Below are 17,224 nucleotides of genomic sequence, written 5' to 3' on the forward strand. Positions count from 1 at the left end.
CCCAGTTGTCTTGATCCCACGACAACTCTCTGCAAAATGCGTCCTTCACGGTTTGAAAACAGTGACGAACATCACACGTAGCACCAACAGCTATGTGGGGGGAGGGTTCTTGAAATGTAACATCTCATCAAAAACTTGGAGCTGGGAGCTAGCGGACCGTTCAAACCGTTTTTGCAAAATTCTCCATATCTCCAAGGGAGGCGTGACAGCGACATGATTTCAGAGGAATGGTGACGCGAGACAACCCGTCTTGTGACTGTTGAATATGTACACCACCTCACAGTCATCTCACATACAGTATGTAACATAGCAGGCACTTCAATCATCCTCTTTTACTACTTCACCAAATCTTTCCCAAACATTAAAATACTGTTCTGGCCTTCCCTTCTATTTCTGTTCAACTCTCCATTTCGCGTATTTTCTCTTAATGAAACTCTGACATTGTCCTTTTTGCCTCAGTGGATTAAGTTAACTTTTTCTTCCTAAGTTCCCAAAATAATTTGGCAATTGGTGTGTAGGCCTATTTGGCGTGCTAGTTAGGCTATAAAATTTAGGCTTAGGCTACGCACTAACATGCTGACCACACCCTGAGCATTGAAAAAATAAATGTACAATCATTGCAAACACACTGCTCGAGAGCGTGTGCGTTGCCAGGCGCTAAAAGGGAAGTTGGTTATATTTGTGACGCTCAACGTGCTGCAAGTCCTGTCTCTAAAATCTCCTCATTGGATTTTAGGAGCATATACCCATGTGGGTGATTAAAAGATTACATGACGTCCACACTCCAGTTGGTTGTAGTAATTCACCGTAAAGTTGGTTGCCAACCGCCAAATAAAGTCCAAAGAAGAAAAAGAAGTCTGTAGGAAGGAGGAGAGAAGATGAGAAACTAATTTGGTTTACAGTTTTATCTGTGGATTAAATGTCAGAGTAGAGGACCTTGTGCATTTCAGATAAAATAACAACCTAACATTTATATCCCAGGACAAATTAGCTAGCAACAGCAAGCTAGCTAGCTAAATTGCCATAAAAGTTTAGTGCTTTTTGACCTGTCCCCAAATTGTTTTGATATTTCAACCTGCGTGTCCTGATTGCTTCTGGTGTGGGTGAACAAACCCTGTTCCTGCAGCTACCCAGTACTTATTAATTTGGAAACCAAATTAAATCTGTTCGATAGTAACATGTTTTCACAACGAAACATATTTCATTAAACTGTTGACAGCATCTCTATCTGGGCGCTGGAGAAAGAAATTAAGGAGAGAGGGGACGAGATGGAAACTCATGGTGGTGAGATAGTCTGTAGCTAAACGTAAAGTGTCAGTCTATTAATTACATTTAAAAAATTCCCTATTACTAGGCCATTCAAAATCTAAAACAAATTGACTGTAATTGTAGGCTAGATCTGAATGTGTTAAATGTAGACAAATTATGTACCAATGAAATATTAAATCACTATTTAAAATAAAAAATATTATGCCATGTGTAATATGCGGTAGGCTGTGTTTTTTATAATGGCACAATCATTACTGTAATTCAGGTTTTTTGGGGGGCTTGGGCTCATATATCGGCCTATGCTTATGCATAAGCTCTAATATGCATGTGAGTGTTTTGAAATAATCATCACCTTAGAAAGCGCTGTCCATTTTGTTGTTAGGCTTCGAAACAACATCACCAATGACCATATTTCCCACCCAGTTTCAACCTACTGTTGAACTTCTTTCTTCAAGTTGATCATTCACAGTGAGGTGAGTTTTAAAAGCACATACTGCTTTGATGATAAGTGTTTGTTGTGATTTTCGAATCGCATTTGCATTGATGTCAGAGTGGTTAAAGAGACAATTGAGCCATGAATACAAGGCCATTATTAGCCTGACGATCGTTGGCGAGTTGGGTAGGCTACTACTAATGCATGGATTCTTTGCTTGCTTAGAGGACAATACAGTGCCACTGACACGGCCCGCTACCAAAATCTGTGGGTTCTCCTTCACGTGGCCAACGTAAGTAAAACATTTAAACGTGTTAACCATCGCAAGGCTGCCGGCCCAGACGGCATCCCTAGCCGTGTCCTCAGAGCATGCGCAGACCAGCTGGCTGGTGTGTTTACGGACATATTCAATCAATTCCTATCCCAGTCTGCTGTTCCCACATGCTTCAAGAGGGCCACCATTGTTCCTTTTCCCAGGAAAGCTAACTGAGCTAAACAACTATCGCCCAGTAGCACTCACTTCCGTCATCATGCCATTAAGTGCTTTGAGAGACTAGTCAAGAATCATATCACCTCCACCCTACCTGACACCCTAGACCCACTCCAATTTGCTTACCGCCCCAATAGGTCCACAGACGACGCAATCACAATCACACTGCACACTGCCCTAACCCATCTGGAAAAGAGGAATAGCTACAGTATGTAAGAATGCTGTGTATTGCCGCTTTTCATGTTGTCTGTAGCTTGTGAGGTGTGGAAACCCTGTTGCTTTTATGAATTTTGTCTTGCTGCTTTTTGTTCTATGTTGCTCTGTCTGTATGCTATGTCTTGCTTGTCCTGTGTTGCTCTGCGTGTGCTCACTGCTCAATGATTGTCTATATTGTAATTGTTTTTAATAACCTGCCCAGGGTCTGCGGTTGAAAATTAGCCGGCTGGCTAAAACCGGCACTTTCACTGAAACGTTGATTAATGTGCACTGTCCCTGTAAAAAGTAAGATAAACTCAAGCTCAAACAAACTCAATAATATTTCACTCGTGTTTTTTTGTACACAAATATTTACAGAGGCCTCCAATCAAACTGCGAAGGTCTCTGTGACATCATTCTAGCCAGGCGATGTCCGTGCACTCGAGCTACGTCATGATCCATGTCTCAAGGGTGTCCGATAGTGAGGTCACGGTACATTTCTGATATGTTCTAGTCTACTTTAGTTGAAAGGATTGGGGTCCAGTGGTCTTAAAGCCATGTTAGTTGAGCATGAAAAGAGATGTCAGAAGGAATCTCATCGCAGCTTAATCATTGTTGTACAGTGCTGGGGAGTTCTTTAGAATAATAGTGACACACTTTTAAAAAGTGGGTTAATGAAGGATACAGTGCGACATTAATGAGACATTATAGTCAGTGAATTTAATCAAAGGTAAAACACATGAGGTGGCTCTCTTTGTTTCGCCTACAGGGGTATCTGAATTCAATTAAAATGACTGTTAAGATTAGGTATCAGACAATGAAAAAGCGTCATCATTACAATTGATGATGTTTTATTACAAATTCACGACTTGAAAAGTGTGTTGATGTCACTTTATTACATTTTTAACAAGGAATGTATACTAGTGTGAAAATAATGATGCAGGCATCAGAAAAAGTCAAATTGCTCAAATACCAAATGTATGTGAACATACAGAGCCAATATGTGAGAAGAAAACAGCAAGGTATTTACAGAGATTGCACATGGTGCATTTAATTACAAGTAACTCCCTGTAGGTCTAAGCCCTTTAGATCGCCATATCTACTCAGCTAACATGTGGAATTGGTCATAAAATGTATAATTTAGCCATTTGATTTAGAATTTTAGGACGCGTGTGAACAGGCACAATGATTTCAACTAGCTACCACATACACAAAGTCGAAATTACAGTATATATCATCAAATAAATCATTAAAAAACTTTGTGGCTGCGGTAACTAGTGACGACCAGGTACAACTCCAATATAAAATGTTTTTTCTCGAAGTGGCCTTCATGCACTTGTATCAGTACACACCTAACAACATAATCATTCTGAAAGTTATATTCAATCAAATAAGCCACAAGTAGCAAATAAGCGCATTTTTCAAAACCAAATTCGACACACTTTCTTTGACCAGACAAAAAACTCCTGTGCTTGATGAGCAAAAAAAAAAAAAAAACGCCCAGTTATCCCTCTCGCTTCACCTCTCTGGTCTTTAGCAGAAACACACAAGGAGCTATTCAATATTCAAAATTCCATCACCATGTGACGCGGTGGTGTTTCAATCGACTCTATAAGTTATTTCTGTGTCGAAATTTAACTTAAAATGGCTTCTATTTCAAATGTACATTTTCAGCAATAGTAAGCTTTTTAACATCATAGTGATTTTCAACAAAGAGAAGATGAAGAATTGTCTCGGTTAATTTGTCAATCATAGTCGAGTTGTCAGTGCACTAAATCACCCTAAGAAGAACTCTTAAAATAACTCTTAACATGCTTATTATAACTCTAATTGTAGAGAGGATCTTGGTACACCTGCATGAAACAGAACAGGTGTAGATGACTAATCCTGTTACGACTGCTTTATGAAGTAATCCGTGGCACTGCTGCTGTGATGCCGTGTCAAAATCAACAGGTTGCACACGGACCGTTCATCAACACGCTGCCGACGATGGACACACGGAAAGACGGAAACAACCTTCTACATTTGTAAGAAGGAAATCAACTATTCTCAGAGCTGCATGAAAATACGTTTGACTGAATTTCAAAACGTTATATCCATCTTCCTCTCTCAGCGCACCCCAAAACCCAACACGAATACATATAGTAGTGTACATTAATGTGCAAAGCAAGAAATAAAATCCAATAAATGGTTTCCATAAATAATTCAAGAAATGAATTGACTTCTAGTAAGAGCATGATTAGAGACATCTGTGACCATGGCTTTATTCTGTTTTATACAGCATTGGTGATGTGACAAAAAGGCAGCCAGGTGAGGCTGTAATCAGTTTGTTCTGCTCCCTCTGTGTCTCTGTGTTCTATTAGCTGGACTGTTAATCCCGGCAGTCTGTTCCCTCTAGGTGGTCTGGGATGGGCAGCCCTGTGAGGACGGTCAGACACTTGTTCCACACGTTGAACACGGGACAGACTGGCTGAGCGAAGGCGATGTCGAACGTGTACAGGTGCTGTGAGCCGGCGCCGTCGTAGAAGGCCAGGGAGCCAGCATCGTAGTCCAGCAACACCCCCACACGACGCAGGTGGGGGGACGGTTCGATGGGCATCTCCTTGCTGTTGTGACGTACTACCCAGGAGTTGTTGCAGCGAGACAGTACCCACGAGGCAGAGTTCTTGCCGATCCACTCATGTTTCGGTGCTGACTTGTAAGCAACGCCCACAGCAAACCTGATAAAGATAGAAAAATAGAATATTGAATGTTGATGGCTCATTTCCTGGTAGTGGTCAAATTGCACCGATGGGAAATGATAGGCCTAAAGTCCTAGAGATTTTTGATTTTAAGATTGCGTTTACTATAGTGTAACAGAGACCATGATTGGATTGCCCAATCTGATTCTCACACACATTTGTCTCTCCAAATGTTCTAGTCTGATGTACTTTAAACCCCACAGGTTCATATCCTTACCATGTGCTCCCTCCTATCAAGGCTTCCCAGTAGTGGCGCCCGCTGTCGATGTACACATTCCCTGTGATGCCGTAGCTGCCCTGGCTGGTGAAGCGGTCCTGAGTGTGGCTCTTCTTGGACAACGTCTCATCTCGTTCCACTGTCAGGTTGTCATGGGAGACCTTCAGCTTCTTGTGAGCAGACTTTGGGTCCAACTTGAATGGTTGACCTGTGAATTGACCAATAATAGATTAACAGTAAACAATGGTAAATATGCTATCTCCATATATCAAATCTCCAAAGATGCTTAATGATATCAGCATGGTGCAGCTATTCGAAACGCAAACATACTGTTGGTCTTGAGTTTCCAAGGCTCACTGCTGCGACTCCCTGCCTGATTGATGGCCTTGACGATGAACATGTACTTGGTGCCACACTGGAGTCCATGCACCGTGTAGTGGTTCTGCTTGATGTTGGGCACAATCATCCAGCTATCAGCCGAGTTACACAAACCTAGAGCACAGACAAAGACAATCAGTTAATGGCAGATGAGAGAGAAAAAACAACCACCGGATTGTAACTAACACACAATGTAAAATACATTTGTTGCGATAAGAACACCTCCAATGAATCCTTCTCCAATTGTTGTCATTAAATCAAACAATAACATGACCTATTCACTGTGGTATGAACAGGCACTGGGGCAGAAGAGGGCCAATTGCTTGATTCAGCATGCTGTAACCCTGTTAGGGTGATCTATTCCAACAGTCTGTCACTTACATGAGCCACAGGGAAAAATTCAGCCCATAATCTGCCTGTGTACTCTTGCCTAGAGTCTGGTGCCAGAGAGATACAGAGCAGAGATCACTGATATCTTATTATCCACACAATGAAATGGTTGTTGCCCCCTTGCTGAAATGACACATTATTTATTTGATCAGGATGGTGCAATGAAGGCCCTGAAGCCAAATACAATGAGAGGCTTTCTATGTATGATTGCTCTCAGATAGCCTACCTTTCATGATTTAAATGTTGTACCACAACAGACGTACTTTACAGACACACCCAACATACTGTGCTGAGGGCATCTAGACAAGAATTGTATACTTACTGACAACATTGGCTTGTCCGGTGAAGATGGCATACTGAAGCTCATAGGAGACGACACAGAACTCGTCATCAGACGTCCAGTGAACAGTGATGGTGTCGTTCGATGCCGTACACAATTCCGCCCGGATTATTGGGGGATTTGGTGCTGCAAATAGAAAAATATAGTTACTTTTATTCACGTCAGTTCCTGGTATGTGTCATTTAATGACAACAGTGATGGACAGTTGTCATAACACACAGAAGAATACAGTACTGCGGATTAACACAATCAGTGTATTTTCTTATGTCCAACGTGTTATGTGCAGGGGATTGGAGATTTTAGGTAAATACAACTCTTGCAAGTGACTTTTACTCCGCGTTTTTTTCCCTTCTTTTTCATTTAACTAGGCAAGTCAGTGAAGAATGAATTCTTATTTACAATGACGGCCTAGGAACAGTGGATTAACTGCCTTGTTCAGGGCAGAACGACAGACTTTGCCAGCTCGGGGATTCAATCCACCAACTTTTCGGTTACTGGCCCAATGCTCTAACCACTAGGCTACCTGCCGATTCAGGTGGTAAAGTTGCTGCTCCTTGAGCTACAACCCACTGCCTCAATACAGAACAGAGGACATGACACCCTGCTGAGAATGTCCTAAAAGCCAGAACAGTCAAAAGCTATTTCATTCAACTGTAAACAAACCTCAAACTGTATCTTCTAAACTTGTGAGCATTTCGTTGCCCTCAGGAAGCACTCAACAAAGCACCAGGAGGATTACAAAGTCAAAACCACTGTACACGCCACATAGCTTCTGACATGGAATGCTACACACACACACACACACACACACACACACACACACACACACACACACACACACACACACACACACACACACACACACACACACACACACACACACACACACACACACGGGTTGCTACACACACACATGAGATGAGAAATCTGTTCTGAAATGTATTGTAATGTTTTAAAAATGGTATAACTGCCTTAATTTTGCTGGACCCCAGGAAGAGTAGCTACTGCCTTGGAGTAGCTAATGGGGATCGATAATAATTACAAATACAAATACAGTGTAGCTGTTTTCACTTTGACTGTTAAAGAAATAGATAAACAGGGATTGCACTATACCATCATCTCCTATTTCAGATCTGAGTTATAGATATGTTCTTAATATCCTTAACATCAAGGATCATGTTCGGAATTGCGTTCACCTGTGAGGTAATCCAAGCTTTCCAGCATTTTCTTTTCCCTTGTGAAGTCCAACGCAAACGTATCAAAGGTGTCATTTAGGTTGATCTCTGGTATCAGGATCTGAGAGGATGCTGTTGCCATGGACACTCTGAAAGCCAAAGATACAGGATTCACGTGACATTTCTCTTATTACAACCTGTGTCTCTCAGTCAGTTGGGGTTTGGAACGTTATCACCACAATCGGTTGACTTGATAGCTCACCTTTCACAGATGCTTTTGGCTGTTTGCAGGAAGCGGGCATGGTCTGTCTCCTTGAGGGTGTGATCAGCCTGAGTGATGAGGGATGACGATCTCTCAATGATCTGCTTGCAGCTGGCGATCTGCTGGGCTAGCTTTCGCAGCCGTATAGCCTGAAAAGAAAAATGGATGATTGAATTCACTGGTGCAGAGGCAGGTACAGTAGACCTGCAGTATCAAGTCTACAAACCTACTTCTCAGGCTACTGCGGCTTCAGAAACTGAAGGACTAACCAACGCCTCAGGTTCAATTGAGTTGACAGTTCCTTCTTTAACGGTCACGGTCACGGTCACGGTCAAGAGGTCATTCATTTGTACATAAACAGATCACCATTTTCTCCAATTCAAAACATGCTTTTATTTCATCACATCTGCTTAAATCATTTATAAGAGACACACTTTGAGGATGGCATGAGGAGAATCTACATCCTCCATAACATCACCAAGGTAACAGAGCCATTACATCCTCCCCTCTGGGAGTATGGCTGCTTGCCCCCTCCGTCCATCGGCAGGGAGCAGAAAGCAGCCTCTGACTCCTGACTGTGACATGAGGCACAGGGCGAGGAAGGAAGCAGTGCTCCTCAGAGGAATCACAGGAAACAGGTGTGATGTGGCTCTGAACATGGCACAGCATGCCAGAGCCCCTCAATCCCTCTCTAATGACACTTATTTTTATTTTTTTATCTAACCTTTATTTAACTAGGCAAGTCAGTTAAGAACAAATCCATATTTACAATGACGGCCTACCCCGGCCAAACCCTAACGACGCTGGGCCAATTGTGCGCCACCCTATGGGACTCCCAATCACAGCCGGTTGTGATACATCCTGGAATCGAACCAGGGTCTGTAGTGACGCCACTGGCACTGAGATGCAGTTCCCCCAATATTGGGGGAAAGGGATGGAAACCACTAAAGGAGCAGAGTGGATTGGTTTAAGTTTCCTAAATGCTGTGCCAACAATACTCCCTTACTGTTAGTAAGCATACTACAGGATACATACTGTATTGCACGTACACAACCAAGCTATTACAGCTGGATCAGTCACACAGCACTGAACTGACAACACTTTTTCATCAAATCTGAATTCCAGCGGAAATTAAATCATGCATTCTAACAAAGAAGCCGACTCTGGTTGATGTTTGTCTCTTGAGGTAAGCTATATAGTCAGTGAAAGTTGTGCATCTCGAGCAGAGACTTATGGTATGGTAACAACGTACACTCTCAGAAATAAAGGGTTAGATTTGTACAAGGGGTAGAAATACTTGTCACTGTAGTGGTATCCTGTAAGTGTAAGGTATAGTATATCCTATGTACCTTTAGAATGGGGGCATAATTGGACCATTGTTATTTGTACCTTAATCGGCTGTCCCCCCCCCCCCCCCCCCCCCATAAGACACGTGTCAAACTCATTCCATGGAGGGCCGAGTGTCTGCGGCTTTTCACTCCCCCCTTGTACTTGATTGATAAATGAAGGTCATTAATTGGTAAGGATCTCCCTCACCTGGTTGTCTAGGTCTTACTTGAAAGGAAAAAAACAAAAACCAACAGACACTAGGCCCTCCATGGAATGAACTTGACACGACCTGCCATAGGAGAATCATATGAAAACCCCTTTTGGGTTCCAGGTAGAACCCTTTTCACAGAGGGTTTGACCTGGAACCCAAAAGGGTTATCCTATGGGGACAATTGAAGAACCCTTTTGAGGCAGGCGTATGTTGAATGTGTAGTTTTACCCAAACACAGTGGTCTGAATTTCCTGGTTTGCAGTTCCATTATGGTGGCTTGCAAAGTGATATGTAATTTCTATTGGAATCCAGCCAGAGTAAGGATATCCAAAAATGTGAACTTTTAATCATCTGCTACCTGCATTTAGAATGACTGCCAAGGTAGGAAACATTTAATAAATGTTACTACCTAAACTATCCCAACGGGAACAACAAGTAACCGGTGCAATAAATCAAACTACTAACAGATTGTATTCTTTCGTTATGTATGTTATGTATCTTTGTGTAGCATGAGATCAATCAATCAATTTGCATGCAAAGACACACATATTGAAACAAACAGTTCTAAAAACAACCTGCAATTAGCATGCTGGGAAATATGATAATGATGGCCGTTGTTTTTGAGATTGTGTGAGAGTGTACATCCTCAGCCTTAACAGAAAGTTCAACCTTGGGGGCACGAGGAGGATGAAGAGCAAGACTGAGCATCTCCCAAGGGATAGGCAGCCTGACCCATCTGCCCTCCTCAGTAACCATCAAAACATACTAACGCCTAAGAAATTACCTTGCCCTCCTTTATCTTGGTGGCTATCATCTGCCTTCTCTGCTGTATGATGTCGATCAGGAGGTCACATTCTTCAAGGAGCTTGTTCTCTTGTCTTGATGCGTTGCACTTTGGAAGAGATTAGAACAGGGATGGTCAAATATATTCATGTGGTAGTTGATGGTTTTTCATTGCGGTGGCTTTGGCCTGATACAGGATAAAATATAGTACAATCAAACATTTACAAATATTCATTGTTAAAATAAAATAATGCTCATATACAGTAACAAAGCCACTCTGGCTCGTATGAGATAACAGTCCACTTAGGCAGAAGATCTACCTAGGGTTTCCCAGATTAGATCTACACAATACAGTCATCACACACAGGATAGCACAGTGCCGCAGGTGAGAATCAGCGGAGCATAGTCATTGCAGCAGTAGTTCTGTGTCCTAAATACAGCCAGAGCTGCTACATGGCCCAGTCTCTCTTTCATCTCTCTGTGGGCACGTTGTGTCATCAGTGTCATTTTAGTCCCTCAATTGGTTCATGCACAAACGTTTTTTTGCTGTGTTCTATCATTCTATTCCACCAAATAACCCTTTACCATGCACATACACACAGACATTCACACACGCTACAGTAAGATTAGCCTATATCCTACTTTATACAGTTAGATTTACTGGCATATCCACTTTATTGTATACCCAGTGAACATATTCATCTCAGTAACTGTGTCCGTGAGATAACATTATATTACACCGAGAGCTTGGGACTATAAGGTTCTATCTGCATTTTTGTCAAACTTGAGTAATTGACATACCTTATTCTTTTCAATGTACTCTACCTATATAGTGCTCTAGATACCCCAATTCATGTTGTTAATTTGAAAAGAATACTAGATAAAAAAAGTGCTGACACCATTTAAACCAGTGAGGGTTCGGAACTTTAGAGCTTTTTGCAGATACAACCTTATAGTCCCAAGCTCTCAATATGTCACAGTTCTCTAACATGTTCGCCGAATTGCAAAGTTTTGCATTTCACAGAATCTGGTGAGCTTGAATGCTAAACGACAATATTGAGGTTTGAGGCAAGTTCTTTTCTTAAACCAATCAGAGATATTCCTTTTCCTTTTCTATGCACTTTATGTCAGCAACCACTGTATCTATTCTGGCACGTAATGGGTTAAATCTGGCAATACTCACAAGGAAGAAATCAACAAATCATATCATCAAATAATCAAACATTAGAAATGACACAGAAACTGGGAGATGTGCCACATAGCCTAATAGGGAAATAGATAAACATCCTTACCTCCACATGTTGGCAAGTCTGAATCAACTTGCCCATCAGAGTTTCCAACTCATTGTTCCTCTTGATTAGATTGCTGAGGTTAGAGTCCAAGGCTTGCTGTGGAAAAAAAGAACAGAACAAAACTATGAACAACAGAGTATGTAACTGAAAATAATGTTCCTCTAGCAAACTGTACACAGTTCACAACATTTAGAAAGAACGGGGGAAGTTAAAATCACAACCATGCCTGTTCACTGGTGGAAGATGATAAACTAACAGAGAATCCCTTCATAGGGTCTGGTTGTGTACCATTTGGTGTGTGATCAGTCAGTCAGTAACCTCTGAGTTAGCCCCAATGCCAGAGCTCCCATCTTTCTGCCTGCTCGATAAGCTCCCAAAGTCGAGAGGGACAAGAAGAGCATCTGCCAGAGATTTAGTCAACTAAACCACGCATGCATTAATCACCCACCGATGGCTCAGATCAAACTCTCTCACAGCTTGACGATCTACGGCAGAGCTGTACATCTACAGCTCTGCTCTATGGCTCAGGTGAATATTTGGGAAGTTCTCTTTGGCCGTTATGCATCCAGAAGGTTCTTTACATTGTATTATTGTCTGGCACAAGGATTTAGATTGCAATGTATTACTCTTCTCCATGAAGGATTACATTGTCTTGCCACAGGGTTTATGCAGTGAGGCGTAAGGAGGACACAAGAGCATTGGTTAGATGTCTGAGAGGGTTATTTGTTAACGGTATATGATCCTGGATGAGTTTAATACTGTGATTATGCTCCAGGAGAATTTTTACGTTTGTATGGGTCTATAGATAACATCATGAGCCTACTTCACTGAATAAACACAGTAAGCGAATACAAAAATGGAGTGCTGTACCATTATGTTGCCCTCTAGATAACAGTCAATTGAAATGAACAACTTGTTGAAATACTATTTTTTTTATCATATTAAGTACAAGCCCAGATGTATGATCTTAATTTGATCAGCCTGTTGCAGGAGAATTTTCCTGCAATGCAGGACATTTTTAACTTGTAGTATATTTGAGGTTTGTCATTTCCACTTTGAAATTTTTGATTTGATTTTCCCTTAGGAAATAATGTATCATCTCCTACAAAAATGTACATTAATTATAATCCACATAATAATTCACATTTCCTGTTGTAGTAAACTGGCTCAAATTAAGATCCTACATCTGTACTGTATGATGAAAAGTTTAAAGAATTGAGTGAACAGAGAGCATAGAACTTTGGAGAGCTGAAGGTGTCTGTGAAGTCACTGTTTAGCTAATGGTGGGGAAAGCTCTCTCAGGTCGGCCTTTTCGCATTGCGATTTTATGCGTCAGCCGTCAGTGTGTACAGAAATAGCATATTCTTTTTTTTTTACTGCTCTCACCAAGATTATTTATTTATATTCAAGCAGAGGTGATGAAACCATAAGAATAGCTCTGTGCTGTTATGGATGGAAGGTGAAGGGGACCGACCCGGAGAGCCCTGGCTAGATAACAGCTGAGCAAGCTGAAGTAGCCTCACCAGAACAACAACCCACACACTACAACGCAATGAAAAATGCTACAATGCAGTTCCTAAAGTATGAATGGATGTGTTATAATAATTGAATCTAAAGAAAAAGGCAATTACATACAGCAGTGTGTTAATTTGTATGTTTGCCTGTATAGTTGTATAATGCACTTGAAATAATTGCCTTGGTGAAGAAAGTTTACATAATGCGAAAACAAAAGACGTCATAGAGGGTATAGTAATGAATGATATGCCTCTTGGTGGGTTAACACTCTGTTGCCAGGCCAAAACAACATTGCTTTATGTAAATAGGGTATTTCCCTCGCTCTCCTGTCTCTCTTCCATAAACGTTTGACAGTTAGGGTGACATGCCAGTTGGCATTTCAACTCCCAACAGGAGATAAAGCATCCACTTCCTCTCAGAGATGATTTATCCTGTGCCATTAATCTGAGAGGATTTGGATCCCTGCAGAAGCTCCCAGAACAACTCTGAGAGGAGAGACAGCAGGCCCATGCTGGAGACTAGATAACCCACTCTGCCAACTCCATCTCTCTCTGTTACTCATTTTAGGTGGACGTGGCCTCCTTTAGCCTTTTGAGGGTTGATGCACAGTTTTTGATCGTGGCCACTGGCAAGTCATCTACATGGTGAATTTCATTGTTTTGCATGTGAACACACTCTTCCCAAGAAATGCACTATTTTATAATATATTAACAGAGTTTTAAATAATAAACCAGGCTGCTGCCTGCCTTTTTACAATCGACACAATCAAAGCATTCACCATCCTTAGATCAGGCGGTAAAATTATGGAAAAGTTGGCAGGACAGTTTCCAAACATCGACAGTGGTCTGACCTGTCCGGTTTTTGTCAGAAAGGAAGAGAGACTGAGCAAGCCAAAGAAAGGTGTGGGACCAAAAGCATTCCTCGTCCGGAGGAAGCAGCTATTCTTCTCTCATCACGTCTGGATTACTTTAGGAAAACAGAACTCCATTGCAGGGAACTGTATAAACATGTTCTATGGTTGAGGCAAAAAGTTGTACAATGAATCATTATAGTAGCGGAAATGAAGTTGAGAATCTTTCAATGAAAATATGAAAAATATGTCAGATGAAAGTGAGGGCAAAATGTAAAACTACTGGAAAATGTACAGTACCATAACCAATAACGATCAGTCTCATTATATAAAAAGGAAAATGTATTTTAAGCTCCTTACCCTCTCTTCCTCACCTCTCTGTCTGCAATCATTTTTTTTACATTTTATCTTTATTTAACCAGGCAAGTCAGTTAAGAACAAATTCTTATTTTCAATGACGGCCTAGGAACAGTGGGTTAACTGCCTGTTCAGGAGCAGAACGACAGATTTGTACCTTGTCAGCTCGGGGGTTTGAACTTGCAACCTTCCGGCTACTAGTCCAACGCTCTAACCACTAGGCTACCCTGCCGCCCCATTCATCCTAAGGTAACATAAGAGATTTCAGACATGTACAGGTATCTAAATACTACTGCTACGTCTTTGATTCGTGTTCTTCCTACGTTAGTCAGAGAGTGCTACAGTGCATGTGCCCTCTGGGATGTAACCAAATAGGGCAATGATGGGGGTTGGCAGAGGACCATCAGCATACTGTAGTCTAGCTCGTCAAGACTTGTGAAAATAAGAAATAGGGCCTGCTAAGTGTCATTAATTTTGCACATGTAGGTTTCTTTTTGCATTGAGGCCTATGGCTGCATCTCCATGTTCAAAAATATCTTATCCTTTAAAAAAAATACTCTCTGTTTAACATTATTTATTTAGATAGGATTATTTTTTACTTTGGCTGTTGTATATTTTATAGGTTTAACTTCAAAAGGTGAAGCGGGGTGACCACTTTTATGTTAAAGATGAAACTTTTCAAAATCAAGACAATAGCCCCATGTGACAGACACGGAGAACATAGGACGGTGCTGCAACAACATCAAATGAAGCCAAGACCAGGTCATCCTAGCCCCACTGTGTACGCTGACATGGGGAGATAGTATGACAATACCTTGGTACTCAGGTCAGGGGGAATAGAAACAGACAAAAAGTAATCATGCACAAGGGTATTAAGGTCTATGACGATAAGTAAGGACCAGTGTGGTTGTGACATTGCAATTGCCATGCTCAGGATAACTTCATCCATTTGTTTCTGCCTCAGACATTCTAATCAGATATATTGTAGGATTTGTGGTGAAAAATGAGACCACGCACACTGCTAGCCGTTTTTGTAATTTGATCAGCAACTTACTGTATTAATCAACAGTATAATACTGTATAAATTAAACAAAGTAGATTACTGTAGAATGCACAGTAAAGTACTGTATTTGTTTTACAGCACACTCAAAGACCTTTCTGTAATTTCAACAGTAAAACACTGTGGAACGCACAGTAAAATACCTTATTTTTTAAAAAGTATTAATTATGTTGCATTGTGGGAAAATGTGGGCGGGGAAAGAGTCTCTGGTTCATTACATATTTTAAAGCATACCTTGTAAGAGGCTATATTAGTTGGACCTGTGAGTGAGAATGCTGTACCCCCACAGAATACAGTAATATACTGTATTTTTGGATTTCTACAAATCTTGTCCTGAAACTCTACAGTAGCTTACTGAACAATTGCTGCCAGTAATTACTGTAATTCAGAATATAGTACCATATTGCATTTTTGGAGCACCAAAAGCCTTTTAAACATTAGTGAATGCATGGTATTGTTGTTTCTCACTCATTAACATATTTTGAGGCGTGTCTTGTAAGAGGCTATGTTTGTTGCACCCGCTAGTGAAAGTGCTGTACCAATTTATTTCATATGTGGTAGTAGTTACCTAATACTTAATTTGATATAGGAGACAGATCAGAGTGGCAGAAAGTCTAAAATTGTTGAAGGTTGAGTGCAGGGCAAAACAGATCAAAAGGACATGAAACACCTAGTATTCATTAATATGCTTTAATGTGCAAATACATACAACCAACTGCTTGCTCTAATTCCTTGTAATTACAGTAAAATACTGTAGAAATAATTGTCTTAGTTTATAGTCACTTTTACTTTATTGTACTGTGTTTCATTGCTCTGGCATGAATTTACTGTGAATATTTCAGTATTGTATTGGCACTATTCAGAGATGACCTAGATAATAAGATGTCTTGTTGTAATTACAATTATTCTGAAGAACAATGTATCCTTAACTACAACATTTTTAGTAACAGTTAGATACACATTTACTTGCTATGACTGTGATGTGTTTTTTTTAAATCAACCTTGGTTTAATGCCCTAGATGTAAGTTGCTATGGACAAGAGCACCCACTAAATGACCAAAATATATAAATGCTAAAAATTCAAACTTGCAAAGAACACTGGGTAATATGTCGCTGCATGGGCAATTTCAGTAATGTACTGTAAATTAGATTACAGTAACATTTTTGGTGAACATGTTTGGATTACCGTAAAATGGATTACAGTAGCGTACTGTAAAATAAATTACAGTAACTTACTCGCAAGTTGCGGCCAGTAAGTAACTGTACATTTTACAGTTTTACAGTGAGGTAGATAGAGAATCTTACATCTGGCAAGTAATATTGGACATACATGGGTTATAGTTGACCACAAGTCTGCCACTGCCCACTCTTAGTAATACCAGTAAAATACAGTACAACAGTGAAGTAGGGGATAGTTATTTTCCTAGTAATGTAAATCTTGTAAAACGTTTTTTTTTATAGTGTTCTCTCTTGTGTTTATGTAACAGTATGATGGCACAAAAAGTTAAACTATGTTCCATGGTGCATATCTATATACTGTATGTATAGATATGTCACTACTCATTACATAAACTATGCAGATCTCGCATAGAGGCCATGAAGCCATCCACAATCAAATGTGGACTATATTCTAAAGGTCAGGTTTACCGAGCATTTGCACATGTGCAAAATATGCTCCTGATATTTTCAGAGGGGAATAAGAGACCCCCGGAAATGATCTAGATTTGACCTTAATATAATTTCTACTGTATATTGCATCATATTTGATACTCTAGTCTGTAGGTTTTATTCCCCATTGAAAATAGCAGCTATAAAGTCTTAGTAGACCTGTCCCTGAATGTAGAGTCGAAGTAATACTTTAGATACCGTATATATCACCTGGTCTGTTTCCTCCTGTTCGCTCCTCTCACTGAGATAGCAGTCTGGAGTTCTCTGCA

General features: G+C 40.7%; 1 protein-coding gene across 4 annotated transcripts in view; it reads right to left on the reverse strand.

Moving 5' to 3' along the window:
• Nucleotides 1-3,264: 3,264 nt before the first annotated feature.
• Nucleotides 3,265-17,224, reverse strand: part of mid1 (midline 1) — a 61,065-nt gene continuing 47,105 nt past the window's right edge. For 3 of the 4 annotated variants that reach the window (XM_065010849.1, XM_029631637.2, XM_065010787.1), the window contains exons 3-11: nt 17,166-17,219; nt 11,506-11,601; nt 10,215-10,322; nt 7,891-8,039; nt 7,650-7,777; nt 6,436-6,579; nt 5,676-5,837; nt 5,346-5,553; nt 3,265-5,107 (exon numbers count right to left, since the gene is read on the reverse strand). In XM_065010849.1, the coding sequence (XP_064866921.1) occupies nt 4,759-5,107; nt 5,346-5,553; nt 5,676-5,837; nt 6,436-6,579; nt 7,650-7,777; nt 7,891-8,039; nt 10,215-10,322; nt 11,506-11,601; nt 17,166-17,219 (1,398 nt within the window). In that variant the 3' untranslated portion in view covers nt 3,265-4,758. The remainder of the gene's footprint in view (nt 5,108-5,345; nt 5,554-5,675; nt 5,838-6,435; nt 6,580-7,649; nt 7,778-7,890; nt 8,040-10,214; nt 10,323-11,505; nt 11,602-17,165; nt 17,220-17,224) is intronic. The other variant, XM_029631724.2, reaches the window with a different exon arrangement.

This window comes from Oncorhynchus nerka, linkage group LG1, assembly GCF_034236695.1.
Source record: "Oncorhynchus nerka isolate Pitt River linkage group LG1, Oner_Uvic_2.0, whole genome shotgun sequence".
NCBI lineage: Eukaryota > Metazoa > Chordata > Actinopteri > Salmoniformes > Salmonidae > Oncorhynchus > Oncorhynchus nerka.